At 36.2% G+C, this 19,532-nt stretch overlaps 1 protein-coding gene across 1 annotated transcript; it reads right to left on the reverse strand.

Moving 5' to 3' along the window:
* Positions 1-1,086: 1,086 nt before the first annotated feature.
* On the reverse strand, positions 1,087-18,221 carry csf1a (colony stimulating factor 1a (macrophage)). The gene is made up of 7 exons (XM_067387315.1): positions 18,012-18,221; positions 12,866-12,979; positions 11,899-11,961; positions 6,831-7,001; positions 5,756-5,945; positions 3,085-3,894; positions 1,087-2,274 (listed from the first exon to the last, which is right to left on the reverse strand). The coding sequence occupies exons 1-7, from the start codon at positions 18,042-18,044 to the stop codon at positions 2,057-2,059; spliced, it is 1,599 nt and encodes a 532-aa protein (XP_067243416.1). The 5' UTR covers positions 18,045-18,221; the 3' UTR covers positions 1,087-2,056.
* Positions 18,222-19,532: the final 1,311 nt, after the last annotated feature.

A 19,532-nucleotide genomic window follows, 5' to 3' on the forward strand; every position in this document is an offset into this window, starting at 1 on the left:
TTATACCCTGTTTGTTTCTGCTTTTAATTTGTTTCTGTTTAATTTGCTTTATGTGGACTGCTCTGTGGACTCTGACCCTTGCCTGCCTGGATTATGTTTTTGTATTTCCCATTTAAAGCTGTGTTTGAATCTTACCTTTTTGACTCTGTGCCTAAACGTGACACTCTGCCACTTTTGTTCTGACCAACTGTGAAAAAAAAAACATTACAATAAATAGTGCTACCTATTAGGTAGGTAGGTACCAGTAACAGTACCACTCATTATAAAACATTATAACAAGCTTACCGTTGTGAATCGGGCTAAGGTAAGAAGATAGTTTTGAACACTGGCTGGTTATGTACTTGCTCAAAAATTGATTTTGGATCATTTTTAACCCAAAAAAGTTACGGACTGCAGCTTTAAGCAACGTTTCTAGGTTTCTACCAGTTCCTGTTCTCCATATTGTGAGTCAAACAAGCCTGGTAACTGAGGCTATCACCTTTTGTCTTTCAGTGCCAATGTCCCATTCTCTGAATGGTGGCCGTTGATCATGATAAATGCTTTATCTCTATAATTATTAAGTTGTATAGTTATACTGATTGGATTAGGACTGGTGAAACTCTTTGTTTACTTCCTTTGTTCAAGGTCATCACCTTTGTATTTAAGCGCACTGCCCTCTAAAATATATATAAAACTGCAATGTACAGATTGAAGCCCTAGTCGGACTTGATGTCTGCAGCGCCAAACGGCACAATCTCAATAAAGAAACGCACCAAGTCTCCTGGTCTTCGCTTCTGAGTTTCCTACATGTGTCTGTTATTTACCATTTCCTTTCGCAGCATGACACATCTTTTGAAATTTCAGTCTTGATGCCTAAAAGTGTCATACTCACTCTCATGTCATCCAAAACCCATATGACTTACTTTCTTCTGTGAAACAAAAAAGGAGAACTTGTTCCAGTTGCTCTTTTCCACACAATTAGTCAACATGGGGTTGCAAGAGCAATGTAAAAGTATCATTAAATTGGTTCAAAGTCAAATGGGATTGGAGACATGAGGGTGTGTAAATAATGACAGTATTTTTGGGTCAACTAATTCTTTGCACATACTTCTGCCCTGACATCTATTACTATTTTATTAAAGTCTGTTAGAAGAAGCATGTGACTCGAAAACAATACAGTAATGCACATCTATGACACCACAGAGACATGGACAAAAAATGAAACAAACTAACCAACTAACATAAGATTGCTTTATTGTAAATGGGTAGTTTTAAGGACAAACACACTGCTAATGCTGACTGTTCCATGTTCCACAAAGCACCAGCATAAACGGGTTCTTTGATTTGTTTTATTCATTTGTTCTTTGGTAGTGCACAAAATATATTGTTGTTAGTTTTCTTTTATCATTGTGAGCTAAGCAAATCATTAGAATAATTATTTGAATAATGAGTATGGCTTCATGAATGTTATTTGAATGAAGAATGTGGCTTCATCCCACCTGCCCTGTATATACAATATATATTTATTTACACTCAATTTATATTTGTGTCTGAATATCAAGACAAGTATAATCTTGACCTGACATGAAAGAAAAATTAGCTGTTTTCTTTTTCTAAGAATTATCAATATTTTCCATTCAAGAGGTCATGAATAGTTTGAGAACAAAATGAATGTGTCAGGTTTAGTTTGTGCAAGAATGCTTAAAATATTTGCATATTATATATATCATGTCAATGGACCACCTCTCAGATCATTAATTTCCTGTTCCAGTACTACATCCTGCTTGTAGACACCTTTTGGCATTTAAAACATAAATCCATACAGGCTACATAATGAGAAAATGCAACCTGCTGATATTTTGTCTCTCAATTTATGGTTTGTTTTGAATAAATAATTAACTCCATCACCTCCACATTTCTGTTCTTTTTGATGTGTTTTTCCTTCATGTTGGAAACTTTAAAGAATGTTGATTTTGCTGATTGCTGCCCGGGACACCCTGCTGAAAAGACCACTAGCTAGTCACCAGTATATGTTTGTCTACTGGTCCCAGCAGGCTTCTTAGGCTAGACCAACAATCTAGCCAAAAATCCATTGTGGGTCACATACTTTTTGCTGTCTGTAAAATAGGACAGTTATGAGCAGAAGTCCACCACACCCTAGAGTAATTATGAGCACTGTGTCAAAAGAGATGATTGAACCGCTGGATGATTCTTCTGTGGCAGAGTTCCTCTGTGTTTCTCTGTCTGGATGAGTCTGGTCTTTCATCCCCTTCCTGTCCTCCTGGGATCTGCTGTCTGTGAAAAGCCATGGTGTTTTTGGTGAATCATCACATAATTGGTAACACATGACTCAAGCAACTTTGAATGCCTTCTTCTGCCTGAGACGCATGTTGATGTCTACTATTCACGGTTAATGTTATTAAAGGGTTAGTTCACCCAAAAATGAAAATTCTGTCATTAATTACTCACCCTCATGTCGTTCCAACCCCGTAAGACCTTTGTTCATCTTCAGAACACAAATTAAGATATTTTTGATGAAAGAGGTATATGAAGTTGTTATTTTTTTATTTTTTTGTGCACAAAAAGTATTCTCGTCTCTTCATAAAATTAAAGTTGAACCACTGCAGTCATGTCGTCGACTGTTTTAACGATGTCTTTAGTACCTTTCTGGACCTTGAAAGCAGTGGTTAAAATGCTGTCTATGGACAAGTCATATACCTCTCGGATTTCATCAAAAATATCTTAATTTGTGGGTGTGGGACGACATGAGGGTGAGTAATTTGAGGGTGAGACAGAATTTTCATTTTTGGGTGAATTAACTCTTCAACTAAAACGAAAACTATTGAAGTTGATATAAAGTAAAATACAAATATTAGATGAAAAACAAACTAAAAAGTTAGAATTGTTAGATTTTTTAAAATTACTAACTGGAAATAAATAAAAACTAAAACTAGAATAACCTATATATATATATATATATATATATATATATATATATATATATATAATCTTGATAAAAATGACAACGGCACATAACAAAATTAGTAAAATTAAGTAAAATTGTAAAAATAAAAGCTAATTCAAAATATTATCTAACTTTCTCACCCTTGCTGAGCTTTGCCTCATGGATGATTCCCATGAAATTCCTTGGCATCCTCACCAGACTTTGGGTGTGTGTTTGGAAATTTTCAGGAGGGCTGTTTAGATGACCTGGCTGTTCAACAAGGATGCTCAGACCTTCTGATGAATGTGCAGCTGCTTTCAAAGAAGACATAACTGTGGTTGTGACTGGTACAATGTGTTTACTTATCTGTAAAGATTTGCCTTTTATCTCTGTGCTCTTTATATCTTTATATGTTGGCTCCGATGTTGCAGTAACCCCGTTCTGGGATAATTTCACATAGGAACTGGATGGTCCATCCTGGCTTTTAGAATCTAAAGACCTCTTGGCAAGTAAAATCGACGTGCTCCTCTCCACACTGTCCTTATCTCTTGTGTTTTTTTGATATGGGCCAGACGCAGTTGACTGAACAGTTGAGTCAGTTCTGCTCGGAAATACCTCCTTAGAGTTTGTAAATGAAGGGAAATGATCCGATGATGGCATATTTTGCATCGCCGAATTTTCTTCAGGTAAAGCTGGAGTGCTACCAAAGAGGAAGTTGGGTAAATTTCCTTGCATAGATCTCCATGTGGTAGGTGTCCCTGGAGTTAGTGTTTTGTGTTTGGCTACTGGGACAGCAGGCTTGAATTGTTTAGTTCTCTTATTACCTCCCTGTAAGGTTACCACAGGTGAAAAAGATGATCTTTGTGGAGATGGAGATGATTTCATATAAATATTCCAATGGCTTGTGGATGTAGATGTCCTAGATGATCCGCTGCTCACTGTTGGACAAATGCAGGGGCATCCGGAGGCACCTTGAGGAAATGTAATGTAAATTATGATAAAAGCAACTAAAGTGAGACTAGCTGGCATTCTGCTTATCCTTGGCTAATTAAATACATTTTGAAAGCCTGTTTTGCTCTATTTCAGCTTCTTTCCTTCCTACTTTTTAATGAATTTCGTTTGCATTTTCTGTGTTTTGTGTATTACAGATGGGGATTTGTGACTCTTTCTGCAAGTTACATTGTTATACCAGTAGGTATACGTTCAAAGCATTCAAAAGTTCTAAGCAACCACTACTCAACGATTCTACTTCAGCTTTGTTCAGTACTATTTATGTTAAAGTAGACAATGTAACTGCCAATATTATGTCTAAAATGTAAGTTACTCAGTATTAAAGGGGTTATTCTCTGCTGGCAAAATCAGGCTTTTATTAAAATTTGCCTGTCTATGCTTTTTTAAAATCAATGCTACAGTACATGACAAGAGAAAATGGGCCATTGAGTTCAGAAAGGTAGAGAAACTTTAATATCCATAATGCACTGGCCACCATTCCTCTGTCAGTCCCACTTGTCCCTGACAGCAACATGGTGTCGGCCCAGATCCAGCACACATCTGGGCTACACTATGTTGCTGTCTGGGGTCGGTGAGTGGGAAGTACAACCTATAGCTTTAAAGGTGCCCTAGAACTTTTTTTTAAAAGATGTAATATAAGTCTAAGGTGTCCCCTGAATGTGTCTGTGAAGTTTCAGCTCAAAATACCCCATAGATTTTTTTTAATTAATTTTTTTAACTGCCTATTTTGGGGCATAATTAGAAATGAGCCGATTCAGGGTGTGTGGCCCTTTAAATCTGGTGCTCCACGCCCCAAGAGCTCGCGCTTGCCTTAAACAACATAAAAAAAATTCACACAGCTAATATAACCCTCAAAATGGATCTTTACAAAGTGTTCGTCATGCATGCGGCATGTATGCGTCGGATTATGTGAGTATTGTATACTGTTATATTGTTTACATTTGATTCTGAATGAATTTGAGGCTGTGCTCTGTGGCTAACGGCTAATGCTACACTGTTGGAGAGATTTATAAAGAATGAAGTTGTGTTTATGAATTATACAGACTGCAAGTGTTTAATAATGAAAATAGTGACGGCTCTTGTCTCCGTGAATACAGTAAGAAACGATGGTAACTTTAACCACATTTAACAGTACATTAGCAACATGCTAACGAAACATTTAGAAAGACAATTCACAAATATCACTAAAAATATCATGATATCATGGATCATGTCAGTTATTATTGCTCCATCTGCCATTTTTCGCTATTGTTCTTGCTTGCTTACCTAGTCAGTTGATTCACCTGTGCAGATCCAGACATTACTGGCTGCCCTTGTCTAATGCCTTTTATAATGTTGGGAACATGTGCTGGCATATGCAAATATTGGGGTGTACACCCCGGCTGTTACGTAACAGTCGGTGTTATGTTGAGATTCGCCTGTTCTTCGGAGGTCTTTTAAACAAATGAGATTTATATAAGGGAGGAGGAAACAATGGAGTTTGAGACTCACTGTATGTCATTTCCATGTACTGAACTCTTGTTATTTGACTATGTCAAGATAAATTCAATTTTTCATTCGAGGGCACCTTTAACAAAAGTATTGTGCTGTCAATAGTCTGTTGGCTGACTTTAAAATAAATGGGTAGGTCCAGGTGCAGGTAACATGGAGAAAGAGTACACATTATTCATTTACATATATACCACTGGCATTGTAGCAATACAAAGCTGGTTGAAAATTCTGTAAACTTGCCATTTCTTGTTAAACTGTAGCATAAAAGTCCTATCCATCTTGTGAGTGCTTAATTCTGGATGATTTTACTGGAATTTGCAGTTGTGCTACCTGCTGTTTGGCTGAGAGGTTCAGTGGTGGATTCTGGGTAATCCTCTGTGTACTCCTCCTCACAGTTCCAGTCCACAGGATTGTAGCTCTGAGTCATTAGACCCATATACATGCGAATCACTTCCTCAGCTTTCTCCAAAGCTGCCCTGGGCAAAGTCATGTGGATTCTTATGAACTTTGTTGGGCTATCCTGTAGGGTGAAAAACATGTTTTCTAGCAGAATTTAGGTATTACGCTCCGCAGTGTATTGAACCCCAGCGATTGGGGAATATAGGTAGTAGGATGCACGGGTCATTGTGAAAATATTTTAATGCAACAATTTTAATTCAAGCAACCCTTTCAATAGCATGCCTTTTGAGGTTAAGTCAATTTTACAATTTTAGTGGGGGTTAGTGGTTTTCCCTTTTTGCATCCTGCCAAAGACACTGGCTTTTAAAATAGTGAAGACAAAGACATATGATGCACTGTGACATTCATCTGTGATTTAATAAAGACTGCAACTGGAAAAGTTTACTCTGAAGACATTCTGTAGTAGAAAATATTTATGTGGCTGATACACATCACATTATAAGAATGTGGCCCAATAATGTGGGTAGATTACTCTGATTTTTTCAATACAAAAAAAAGTGAAGCACTAAACATTTTCGTATGTACTACTGCAAGAAAAAATATTTTAATAAAGACCACTGTTACCAAACCATTAGCTACTGTCCAAGACTCTTGTTTTCTTGACTTTTTCCCCTTGAAACTTTATACAATTCAATTTATGTACATACAAAACAATGCCTAATGTGTTCTCTTGCTTGTGCTTTTTAACCTCAACTGTTTTGGAACATTTGTCATTGAAAAGACTTTATTTCATTTTATTATTTGTTTGCAGTATGTCTAAGGAGCTCCACACTTATACTTTCATTTCCATTATTTCATTTGTTTACTTGTGTTTCATTTTTAGGGGCTGTTAAACACAGTAAAGTATGAAACATAGTAAAAGTCAAAAATCTTCTTCCATAATCCTAATTATAACATATAATTGCACCACAGCTCTCCTAGAAAAAGAAAAAAGGGACTTTGTTACCTCAATCTCCTCATTGATTGGAGGGATGCATCTCTGGGAGTAAATGTTGTAGATCAAGTTCTTCAGTGAATTAGTGTAACGATAATTGTCGGAGTCCTTAGCATAGCTGAATTGGGTGTTGAGTAGCTCCAGAATGTGAGGAAATGCTGCTTTAACATAACACACAACACTCTGAAACACACAAACATATGACAACCACAGTGAAGATTTAATATCACACACACTGATTTTGTACACCCTACTGTATATCTTTCAGAACTGAGTCACAAAACACACAAGGCTATTAATGTGTTATCATACACCAAAGTTCTATAAGACAGCATTTTATGTGTTTTTCTTCCTATTGTAATACAATACACAAGCTTTCCAAATAACAATGCTTCCAGATTTCATGCTTCATATCAAACGCGCTCTTTCGTAGAGCTTGTGCTCCATTTGAATGCTTATGGGGCATCTCAAATCTCTACAGAAGGAAAAATGTGGCCATCAGGACTTTCTCTTTCTCACAAATGAGAGAGGAAATGTTCACTGCATTCCCTAAAATAAATGGTCTTAGAATAGAATTAAAATATCAATCAACTTAATTCATTTAATTCACCGGTTTTGTCACTTAACCTTCTAGTCTTTGTATCCATAGAAATTTACAGTAATTCCACACAAATAGCAGGGAAAGTCCCCGCAGAGATAAGTGACTTGGTCAAGCACAAAATTACAGCAAAATGTTTTCTGGGTTGCCTCGTTTGAGAGTCTGAAATCTTTGAATTGTTAACTGTTATTACCACTCTTGCAATTTGCGATTCAAGATGCATTCTTTAAATATGAAGGACATCTGGCCATATATGTACAGATCCTCTCAATAGCAGGGATCCCAAAACACATCTGTGTCCAGAGCAGTGTTCAGGCTGTGATTTTTCAAACTCTTAACATGACTGATGGCCTTTTGGATTTCCAAAAGAATGTTGTTTCACTATTTTTGTTTTGGCAGTGGTCTCCTTCAGTAAACGCTTCCTCTTCACACTTCACACGCACCATGCTGACATTTTGAAAACCTTTAAAAACAGACTCTCTTTGAGCTCAACAATCAGTAAAAATAGCATAATTTGATTAGGTTTCATGCCTGGTGCTGAAGAATGTGATGAACTTCAAACTTCATCATGTGAAAATACTGGCAGTGTAATTACGGCATGACAAATTCACTTTGATGTGAGAGGTGATACTTTTGCATATGTTATTTTTAAGGTTTTGTGTAACCCGAAAAGTATTTGAAATTATAATTGCTACCTGACAAGCTGAAAAACATCTTGTCCACTTCCAAAGCTAATTTAATAAATCTGAATCATTTTGCCTGAACAATCAAATTGACCAGAATTCCTTTGTTCAAGGCTCACTGTGAAAAATACTTGACAGGAAAAAAACATCTTTATTTCTACTGTTAAACAACAAATAACTTACAGAAGACAGCAACATCTTCACTTGAGGCACCCAGTCAGACTTATCCAGACCCACAAAACAAGCCAACAAAATAATATAACAACAAACACAATATACATATCACGGACACAATATAATGTCAACACTATAGTCAGCATGTGTGCAATCGGTCGGTACAACCCAAATGAATATAAGGGGAAAAAAAGTCCAAACAAGCAGTCACTGTTGAAGCAATGAAACAAACCGCGATGACCTACAGGACCCACATTTGAGTGAGAACAAACGGCTAGACCTCAAGCACAAACAAACGGTCACAGATGACACACTCCAACACAAACCCCAGCTACCACAAATATAAAATTTAATATAATAACATTTTTATAAAAATGTGCGGTCTCTCACACCCACCAAGGCTGCATTTTTTGATTTTCAGCATCATTATGCCAGTCTTTAGTGTCACATGATCCTTCAGAAATCATTCTAATATGTTTATTTGCTCAGAACACAAAATACAAAAATACAAATACAAAATGTGGATGAAATGACCAGTGACAAACAAAATACTATTGGAAATGTTGGTTAGTACATAACATAAACTTGTGAAATTCATCACACTCACTTGAGCAACATCACATTATTAAAATATATAAGTGAAAGTGACATAACATGTAGCCAAGTATGGTGTACCATACTCATGCTCTGCATTTCACTCATCAGAAACAGTAGTGAGTATTGAATACACCCGGAGCAGTGGGCAGACATTTTTTGCTGCGCCACCCAGGAAGTGACTGGGGGTTAGGTACCGTGAATAAGGTACAGCCGGTACTGAGACTCAAACCCACGACCTTTGGGTTACAAAAGCGACTCTCTAACCATTAGGCCACAACTGCCTTACATATAATCATGTAAGGTAAAATAACTAATAATGAGAGTCGTTTTAGAAAAAGTTGGTGATCACCAAGGAGAGTCAGTACATAGTTCAGACTCCAAGTCTCTTTTAAACAGGCCCACAAAGCATTTATTTATTTCACTCAGGAGGATGTAGCAGTAAACTTAATACCCTATACTGCTGTTGAGCTGCTGAGAGACACAACCACATAATAGTGACCTCCAGGATCATTTCCCTGAAGATGAATTAAGCTTATGCTTGTGCACACTGTACAGTCATGTTCCAAAAATCCAGGGAGTTCCAGTGCAACTACACTGGCTGCATCATAAAAAACATAGCCATACCAATTTAATGTATCTATACACCATGTTCAAAATTATTATGCAAGTGACATATCAGTAAGATTTCAGTAGAATAAACATTCAGATTTTAGTTTTTCTAAGAAAATGTTTGTTTGTTTGTTTGTTCATTTATCCATGTCTTTTTAGATAACTGGTAACTATCTCAGACAAAATAATTTGCCAGGTCTATGGAAACCCTACTTAACACCAACAAACGCCAACGAACAAGTCATGTTCACACCAACAAACACCGACCAACGAGTGACGTCTAACTGGGAAATTCCACAACTACATATGTTAACAATATTGTCAGGCAAGTTTATTATATTAATAATATAGTATCATATATATTTTCATTGTATTAAAGTATTGAGGCAAAACAAAAATACCTGAAATCCGAAGCACTGTAGCCATCGATCTGATCGTAACCTATTGGTTGGTATACACCGGTTTTTAATCTTTTTTTTTTTTTTTTTAGCGCGACCCTTTTTATTAAAGAGACCCATAAGCATATACAACCATGTAGCTAAACAAGCCAAAATTAATTATTAAAAACTAAACTGAATGTAAACCTGCGTTGCTCTGGTTAACGTTACCTCTCTCTTTCGGTGAAGTGGAGCAGCTGCTCTTGCTGAATGGCACGGATTGCACTATGGACTATTGTACCTTTTGTATATTTCACACCAATCCAACAAACTCCAACAGACGAGTTTGTTGGCGTTTGTTGGCTGTTGTCGGTGCGGTGTGAATTGGTCTGTAGAGGTTGTTCCACATTATTAAGCAAGTCCCAGTTCTAAAGCAATATGAGGAGGAAGAAAGATGTTTCTGCAGATGAAAAGCATGAAACGGTGCAATGTTGTGCAAAAGGCATGAAAACAACTAATAATGTGTGAAAAGACTATTATCGAGATTATCGAATTATCATAAGATTTGTGAGTTATTTAGAGCACAGCAGAACTCGGTCACATAAAAGCTTACTAATGAAAGTTCCTGTCAAAAAAATTAATTGTATTAAAAGGGCAGCAATAAAAAAAGCCAGTGTTGAGCAGCAAACGGGTATTTGAAGCTCCTGGTGTCACTGGAGTCTCAAGAAGCTCTCAATGCAGGCTGGTAGTTGTGCGTAAAGATGCATTTTAGTCACCACTAACCAAACCTCACAAAGAGAAACATTTGGGTGTAGAAACACATTTTCAAACTGTTTTATTGCTTTGGTGTTTTTTTTGCAGCATGGGATAGTGCATAGTGCATTGTATTTCAGAAGGCACTATCCTCCTTTTTATACCATAGCTGAAAATGGCCAGTTATGAACTCCATATATCTTGCAAAAGTCATTTTAATACCCTAAAGGGGCCTTCCATGTCACTTCCCAATATTCCAGCCCAAATCATCACCCGCCAGCTCCTTGCTGACATCGCAGTTTTATTGGAACGTGGTGGCTATTCACCAACCATCCAGAAATCCATCCATTTAGACCATCCATTGTAGTACGGCATTCGTCAGTGAATAAAACTATTTAAAAATGAGTCTTCTTGTATTTCTAAACCCACTGTAAATGTTTCTTTTTGTGAGCTTTGGTTTGGAGTTGCTGAAATGCATCTTTCCGCACAACTGCCAGCCTGCATTGAGAGCTTCTTGAGACTCCAGAGGCACCAACAGCTTCAAATACCTGTTTGCTGCTCAACACTGGCTTTTTTTTTTCTTTATTTTAATACAATTAATGTTTTTGACATGAACTTTGATTAATAAGCCTTTATCTGACCGAGTTCTGCTGTGCTCTAAATCACTCACAAATCTTATGATAATTCGATAATCTCCATTCAGTTTCACACAATATTAGTTGTTTTCATGCCTTTTGCACAACATTGCACCACTTCATGCTTTTCATCTTCAGAAAGATCTTTCTTCCTCCCCATATTTCATGAGAACTGTGACTTGCTTAATAATGTGGAACAACCTCTAAGTAGGGTTTCCATAGACCTGGCAAATTATTTTGTCTGAGATTGATACCAGTTATCTAAAAAGACATGGATAAACGTACAAACATTTTCTTAGAAAAACTAAAATCTGAATGTTTATTCTACTGAAATCTTACTGATATGATGCGGTGTATATAACCTATAGCAACTAATCAACAATAATACATGAGTTATACAGCTGTTAAACTATAGTTATTATGACAGTTAAACTGCCAAAACAGATTATTTCTGTAAACTGAGGTTCGTGCCACATGGTTCTGCTGCCTTTCTGGCTTAAATCATGATCTTATGTAACATCTGTTTCAGATCAATTTCTGATTTTGTGGGAAGGAAGATCTTGTCAGGCTCTTTCATATACTGTTTATAACTGTTGAAGGTAGGTTGTGTAATCCATATCTGCCATTACATGAAAGAAGTGGAAATATGCCTACCAGGTTCTGGCGTTCAGTGAAAGTGTAGGTTATTGAACAACCATTTTGCAGCTGGTTCTTAATCTGCAAAGATAAACATTGAGGGAGAAAAAAAAATTAGTAGTTTACCATACACTCTAAAAAATGCTGGGTTAAAAACAACCCAAGTTGGGTTGAAAATGGACAAACCCAGCGGTTGGGTTAAATGTTTGCCCACCTTCTGGGTAGTTTTATTTAAACCAACTATTGTTTAAAAATTGCTATATGGCTAGTTTAAAATGAACCCAAAATAGTTGGGAAATTAAAAACCAGATGCAATTAGAGGCAACAATATTAGACAAAAGGTGAATGTTTATTAATAATCTTTAATATTTTATTAATATAAATTTAATAGTTTATTAATATAAATTTATTAATAAGCAATTTAATAAATGTTTATTGTTTAACAATTATTAATTTTAATTAAGCAATACAGTAATTGTTAAACAATAGTTGAGTTAAATAAAACTACCCAGCAGGTTGGGCAAACATTTAACCCTACCGCTGGGTTAAAACAACCCAATTGCTGGGTTTGTCCATTTTCAACCCAACTCGGGTTGTTTTTAACCCAGCATTTTTTAGAGTGTATATTTGACACATATTTATCAACATCATTATACATTTTATTGGGGTTTCCAATGAGGCCAGACACAGTTTCATGCACAAACATTTTCTTTCTCATTAACATTTCTCATTTAAATTATCAGGACTATTTAGTGATCTGCCATTCAATCGGAAAGACTGAATGCCCAGTTCAGTTTTAACTTTCACTATAGCACTCAAAAAATCAAAATCATGTATGCATGATCATTACAGACAGTTGTGGTTTGCTGTTGGATTTTATTACAAATGAACTATAATAAATAATTTTCCATGTAATTAAATAATATAAGTACATTTTGGTCAGCCCACAGAGTGATTTACTGCCAGTAAAAGTAGCTGATCTTACCAGACGTTTTAAATTCAGGAGATGGTCCTGTGTGACAGAGTGCTTACATGGACCTGGCACACCAGCACAGACCAAATGAAAGCACAGGATAAGGAAGAAGCACTGATGCCTTACCTGTAATCATAAAATGAATATTTTATGTAGTTTTATTTTTATGGTATTAATGTCCAATAAAGGTTGGTTTAAAGCACTTAATTAATATCATTTTTCCCATTTTCCATGACCTAATGTAAAGTGATAACTATTTACAGTTAATACGTTGTTAACAAAGCATTATTTAACTCTTTACTTATGAGCTAATTATGAGCCAATGCGACAGGTCATTGTTGAACAAATACACACTGTTCATGGTGCACTGTATATCTCATAAGAAAATATAACAAACAGCTTGATACTATTCTTCTTCTTTTTTTTTTTTTTTCGGCTTACATGCAACTTCGAACACATCCAAAGCTACTTAATATGATGTTAACAACAGTGAGAATTCCCCTGGAGCCACCTGGTGTTTAAAGTCTTGAGAAGGGAGAAGATATTGATGGAAAAGGAATGTAACCTCAGTAACTCCCCAATCCTTAAGTCTGAAAACCTTATGTTTATAATTCATATTCATATATTCTCTGAGTGTAGCCGCCTAAACAACACATACTGTTATATAGTACAATATACTGTATTATAACGATTGTATAACAATTAACATAACAATAAAGTGGGGATACGTACTGTACTTCTCAACCTCTCAAAACACAAAAGAAAATTCCACAAATCTCTGGAGTGCAAACACATTGAAATGATAAAACTGTGTAAGGAAAACTGTTTAAGATGTTGGCCTGATCAGTATACTAGTAAACCAAGAAACAACAGATGACTTTGCTCATCTTCATCCAAGCCTATCTCCACAGGAGATCTGAATGAGAGTCGTGTGTGTGGCAGATGTGATGCTTCACAACCTCTTAGAGTATGATAAAAGCCAGACAGCATGTTAGCAACATCTTGACAAAATCTTACAAGCTTTGTCAGAGACAGAAAGAGTGCTTAACAAGGCACACTTATGGGAAGTAAGTGCAATTATGTGTCAGATTAAATTTAATTATATATAGATGTCAGTGTGACAAATGTAGTTTAACTAAGCAATGAAATGCAAAAATCACCAAGGAAATTTCAGAAGCAGTTCAGACAGACTGTCACCATTTCATGCTTTTCAAATTTGGACAAATCTGACATGTAGAAAATAAAATTCATGTTGAACTAATAGATAAATAATCTAAATATAGATAAATATATAATAGATAAATAAATACACTGTAAAAAAAAAATGTTATCACAACATTATTTCTTTTGTCAAATCAATTTTAATAATTAATGTGGTTCAGATAACATAATATTTTGAGTTTCTGTTCATTAAACCAATCACCTTCATTCAAGTATTCAGACCCCCTTAAATGTCTCACTCTTTGTTATATTGCAGCCATTTGATAAAATCATTTAAGTTAAATTTTTTTCCTCAATGTACACACAGTACCCCATATTGACAGAAAAACACAGAATTGTTGACATTTTTGCAGATTTATTAAAGAAAAACTGAAATATCACATGGTCCTAAGTATTCAGACCCTTTGCTCAGTATTTAGTAGAAGCACCCTTTTGATCTAATACAGCCATGAGTCTTTTTGGGAAAGATGCAACAAGTTTTTCACACCTGGATTTGCGGATCCTCTGCCATTCCTCCTTGCAGATCCTCTCCAGTTCTGTCAGGTTGGATGGTAAACGTTGGTGGACAGCCATTTTTAGGTCTCTCCAGAGATGCTCAATTGGGTTTAAGTCAGGGCTCTGGCTGGGCCATTCAAGAACAGTCAAGGAGTGGTTGTGAAGCCACTCCTTCGTTATTTTAGCTGTGTGCTTAGGGCCATCGTCTTGTTGGAAGGTAAACCTTCGGCCCAGTCTGAGGTCCTGAGCACTCTGGAGAAGGTTTTCGTCCAGGATATCCCTGTACTTGGCTGCATTCATCTTTTTCTCAATTGCAACCAGTCGTCCTGTCCCTGCAGCTGAAAAACACCCCCACAGCATGATACTGCACCACCATGCTTCACTGTTGGGACTGTATTGGACGGGTGATGAGCAGTGCCTGGTTTTCTCCACACATACCGCTTAGAATTAAGGCCAAAAAGTTCTATCTTGGTCTCATCAAACCAGAGAATCTTATTTCTCACCATCTTGGAGTCCTTCAGGCGGACTTTCATCTGTCTTGGACTGAGGAGAGGCCTCCGTCGGGCCACTCTGCCATAAAGCCCCGATTGGTGGAGGGCTGCAGTGATGGTTGACTTTCTACAACTTTCTCCCATCTCCCAACTGCATCTCTGGAGCTCAGCCACAGTGATCTTTGGGTTCTTCTTGACCTCTCTCACCAAGGCTCTTCTCCTCCGATAGCTCAGTCTGGCCAGACGGCCAGCTCTAGGAAGGGTTCTGGTCGTCCCAAATGTCTTCCATTTAAGGATTATGGAGGCCACTGTGCTCTTAGTAACCTTAAGTGCAGCAGACATTTTTTTGTAACCTTGGCCAGATCTGTGCCTTGCCACAATTCTGTCTCTGAGCTCTTCAGGCAGTTCCTTTGACCTCATGATTCTCATTTGCTCTGACATGCACTGTGAGCTGTAAGGTCTTATATAGACAGGTGTGTGGCTTTCCTAATCAAGTCCAATCAGTAAAATCAAACACAGCTGGACTCAAATGAAGGTGTAGAACCATCTCAAGGATGATAAGAAGAAATGGACAGCACCTGAGTTAAATATGAGTGTCACAGCAAAGGGTCTGAATATTTAGGACCATGTGATATTTCAGTTTTTCTTTTTTAATAAATCTGCAAAAATGTCAACAATTCTGTGTTTTTCTGCCAATATGGGGTGCTGTGTGTACATTAATGAGGAAAAAAAAAACTAAACTTAAATGATTTTGGCAAATGGCTGCAATATAACAAAGAGTGAAAACTTTAAGGGGGTCTGAATACTTTCCGTACCCACTGTATATATTCAGCATGTTAAAAATATATAATAATAAATATATCATTCAAGGTGTTGAAAATAAATAAATGCACAAAAAAAAAATTCCTCAGGGTGTTGAAAGTTTATAATAAATAAATATACTAATAAATACACTAGGGGTGACCCTGAATAGTCGACGGTTCGAATCTTCGATAGGAGGAGCCTGATTCGACTACCAATCTCACAGTCGAATCTTCGCAGAGGTGTTATGAGGGGTGCTCAATATCTGATTGACAGACATACCGGTTATGTTAATACTATATAAATAAAAATGTGAAAAGAAAGAAGCTTTTAATATTTTTAATGTGCGTGAATAAATCCAACCACCCCTGTGACCGATTTAAGTTTCACTTCCATCATCCGTAACCGGCAGAGGAGCATCTTTGCGGCAGGGATTAAATTTTTAACAATGTCTGGGATAAAGTGTACAATTGGATGCACTTTGAAATGGTAAAAGATGATCCAAAAAATGTATGATGCAAGTTGTGCCGACAACTCATGGAACTCAACAACGACAAACATTCCGGCGCTCATTCTGCCGGCCAACAAGCTGACTATAGCGCGCTATTTGAAAATACTTAAAACGGACACAGGCAGATCGCGTGAAAGACTGGATTTGTCTCTCTCAATCAGGTAGGGTAGCTAGCTACAAATGATTTCAAACTATTATAGACGAATGTAATTTGATTTTTGGATGCTGTGAATATTTAGCTAAAAAGACTGCCACTCCAGTTCAGCGTTTATTGTCTCTGCAGTTAAAAAGACAAAGTTGACAAATAATTTATTGATCACTGTGGGTTATCTAATTTAATCATTTGTGGCTTGTGTTTTGAATATATGTTCCCCTGCACTTCAGGCATTTTGCAGTTTGACTTGATCATCTGTTCTAATTCAATTCTGTAAATTAATGTTTGAAAAAAATTACAATTGTTTTTTTTTAATTAATTAAATTTTTTGTTTTTTTGTGCATCAATGTTGCGCTGTAGAGTTAAAGCTTGCTTGCACAGACAATTTAGCCGATGTAATTGGATTTGCCGACATATATAATGTATATCTGCAGTGTGGCCTTTCTGCGGTTATTTATATATATATTAAGGTTTATTGATACAAAATGTTTTTATTCATTTTCTTCTATATCTTTGTGTGGTGTTCTGTACATCGTGGCTGTGAATGTTTATCCACATTGCCTTTTATTTGTTTAAAAAAGATAAAATCATTGTCAGTTTCGTTTATCACTTTACAGGCAGTTTGGTCGGTTTATTAGAAAGATGTTTCTCAGTGTTGTGTGTGAAAGAAAATAAAAGTTGTTTCAAGCTCAAATCCTATATTCTTCCGTTCGTAATAAATAAATATCCTTATAAATGTGTTTAAAGTCCATAAATAGAAAACTGTAAACTTATCAAACAAAACTATATGTAATCCAACAAAGCAACAAAACTAGCTTTAATAATACAGCTGTATTTGTGTCTGTGAAGTCCTGGGGTATTTAGCCAATAAAGCATGCAGTGATAACAGGTCTAAGAAGCACTGATACCCCATTAAGTACAGGTTTCAGTCTGATTGTAAATGGCATATGATCAAATAAAAAAAAAAAATAACAAGGAATAAAATTGGACATAGCAACCCTAAAATAAACAATCATATAGCCAGAAGAACTGCCATGGATTTTTTTATTTTATTCAGCAGTTGCCTAAAAGGACAGCCAACTGAAGCAATGAAATTTCACAGACCACAGTTTTCTTCTGCATGCTCCATGGCTCACGAAATGTGCCCCCAGTTGTTTAATGGTTTGGCATTCTTACATTAAAATAGCTTGATGGCCATAAATCAAGAAATAAAAGTCTATAGGAAAAGGTTCAACAAGAAAGGAAAACAGTGTTCTAAAATTTCACAAGAAGGAGATCAAATCAAGGCTCCTCAGCGATCGTAACTGACATTAAACACATTAAACACATTTATACACATCAATCTAACGTTATCCATTAATCATGCAGAGGCAGTAACTGAAAGCTGATTTGCACAAAAACATCAATTGAACTTCAATTATCATACTTCAGTTCCATACTTTCCTTGAGCAACTAGCATATGTCAGAGGAGAGCAGCAGACTTACCTTGGCTTTGTGGGCTGTTATGTGTGTGTTCATCTGGCTGACCTGAGCAAGTAGAAAGCAATAAAGTTCACACGTAGATTCATTGGATTTGTATTTTTGTTTTGCGTTTGATCCTAATGAAGATGGTGTCTTCCGCTCTGAAGATCTCTGTAGTCTTCAAGCATCCAGATATTGATGGCTGTCTTGAAACAGATCTTCGTGTGAAACAGTTGAGAGGTGCCACCTTGAGAGAGTGAATGTTTCTGTCTGAGGACTATGGTGGACAAATAAAGGGAGCTTTAGTAAAGACCTCCTCCGCCTCTTCTTCTCCCACTGTTGGGCTTATGAAAAGACCTCTCTCACTTTCTCTGCACTCAGACCATTCCAACTTCCTTCTATTTTATTGATGAAGGAAGTTTTAGCTCCCTCCAGACCAATATATAACATACATGGGTTTTTACCTCTCAGAAGATATTTGAGAATGAGTTTAAAATCTCACCGAAATGCTTGAAATATCTGAACGTTCTACAAGATGTGATGTTGAAATCTAAGTTTCCACAGAGAGTATGGAGGACCAAACCTGCAGAAATTAAAAATTAATAAATGAACAAATATATAGATAAATAAATAGATAAATAGGTAAATAAATATGATAATAGGAAAATAAATAAATGAATAAAGGACTTGATCAAATAAATATGATTAATTTTAATAAAATTCATCCCCCCCCCTTAATTTATTATTTTCTGTTTTTATTTTTTAATTATTTATAATTTTATTTATTTATTCTTTTATTTATTTTCCATTTATTTTATTTATTTATGCAGTCATTTATTTTTTTTATATATTTATTCCAATATGTATTTATTTCCAGATTTATTTATTTTAACATATATATTTTAATATATATATATTTTAACATATATAACATCTTTTTTATTTATTTTCATATTTATTCGTACATTTCTTTGTCATGTATGATAATTAGTTGGGCTGGTCTTGCTCATAGGGCTTGCTTACCATTGGTTCATCATTGATTGAAGAGCTTGCTCGATTTCTCTGGCTTTGTAGTGACAGGTTGTAGCTCTCGCGTGTATTTATTCACCTTATTTTCGCGACAACAAGGGTGACACCATTGCATTCGTTCTGTCATCTGAGAGGGACCTAAGCTAGTCGCTAACGGTAATCCTATAGCTGTAACAGTAGATGATAACAGAAAGCAAATATGTTAAGTATTAAATGCTCATTTAGGGGCTGCCATAACAATTGGATTAAGAAGAGAGAACAATTGCATCAACGATGTTACGAACACAATGTCAAGCGGTCGGAGTGTTGAGGCAATGGCTAATGGCTACGATGTTCCAGTAAATAAATCACACCGGGTGCTGAACAGGTTGTCATATTCAGGTAAGCTAACTTAGCTAGCCATGTGCTTGTTAGCCTAACGTTAGTTTTGTGAAGTCCGTTCTATGAATACATTTGAGATCAGTAACGAGCAGATAACAAAATACAACGAATCTTGCATTATTACCATTGCCACCT

This window comes from Chanodichthys erythropterus, chromosome 6 (assembly GCF_024489055.1).
Source record: "Chanodichthys erythropterus isolate Z2021 chromosome 6, ASM2448905v1, whole genome shotgun sequence".
Classification (NCBI taxonomy): Eukaryota; Metazoa; Chordata; class Actinopteri; order Cypriniformes; family Xenocyprididae; genus Chanodichthys; species Chanodichthys erythropterus.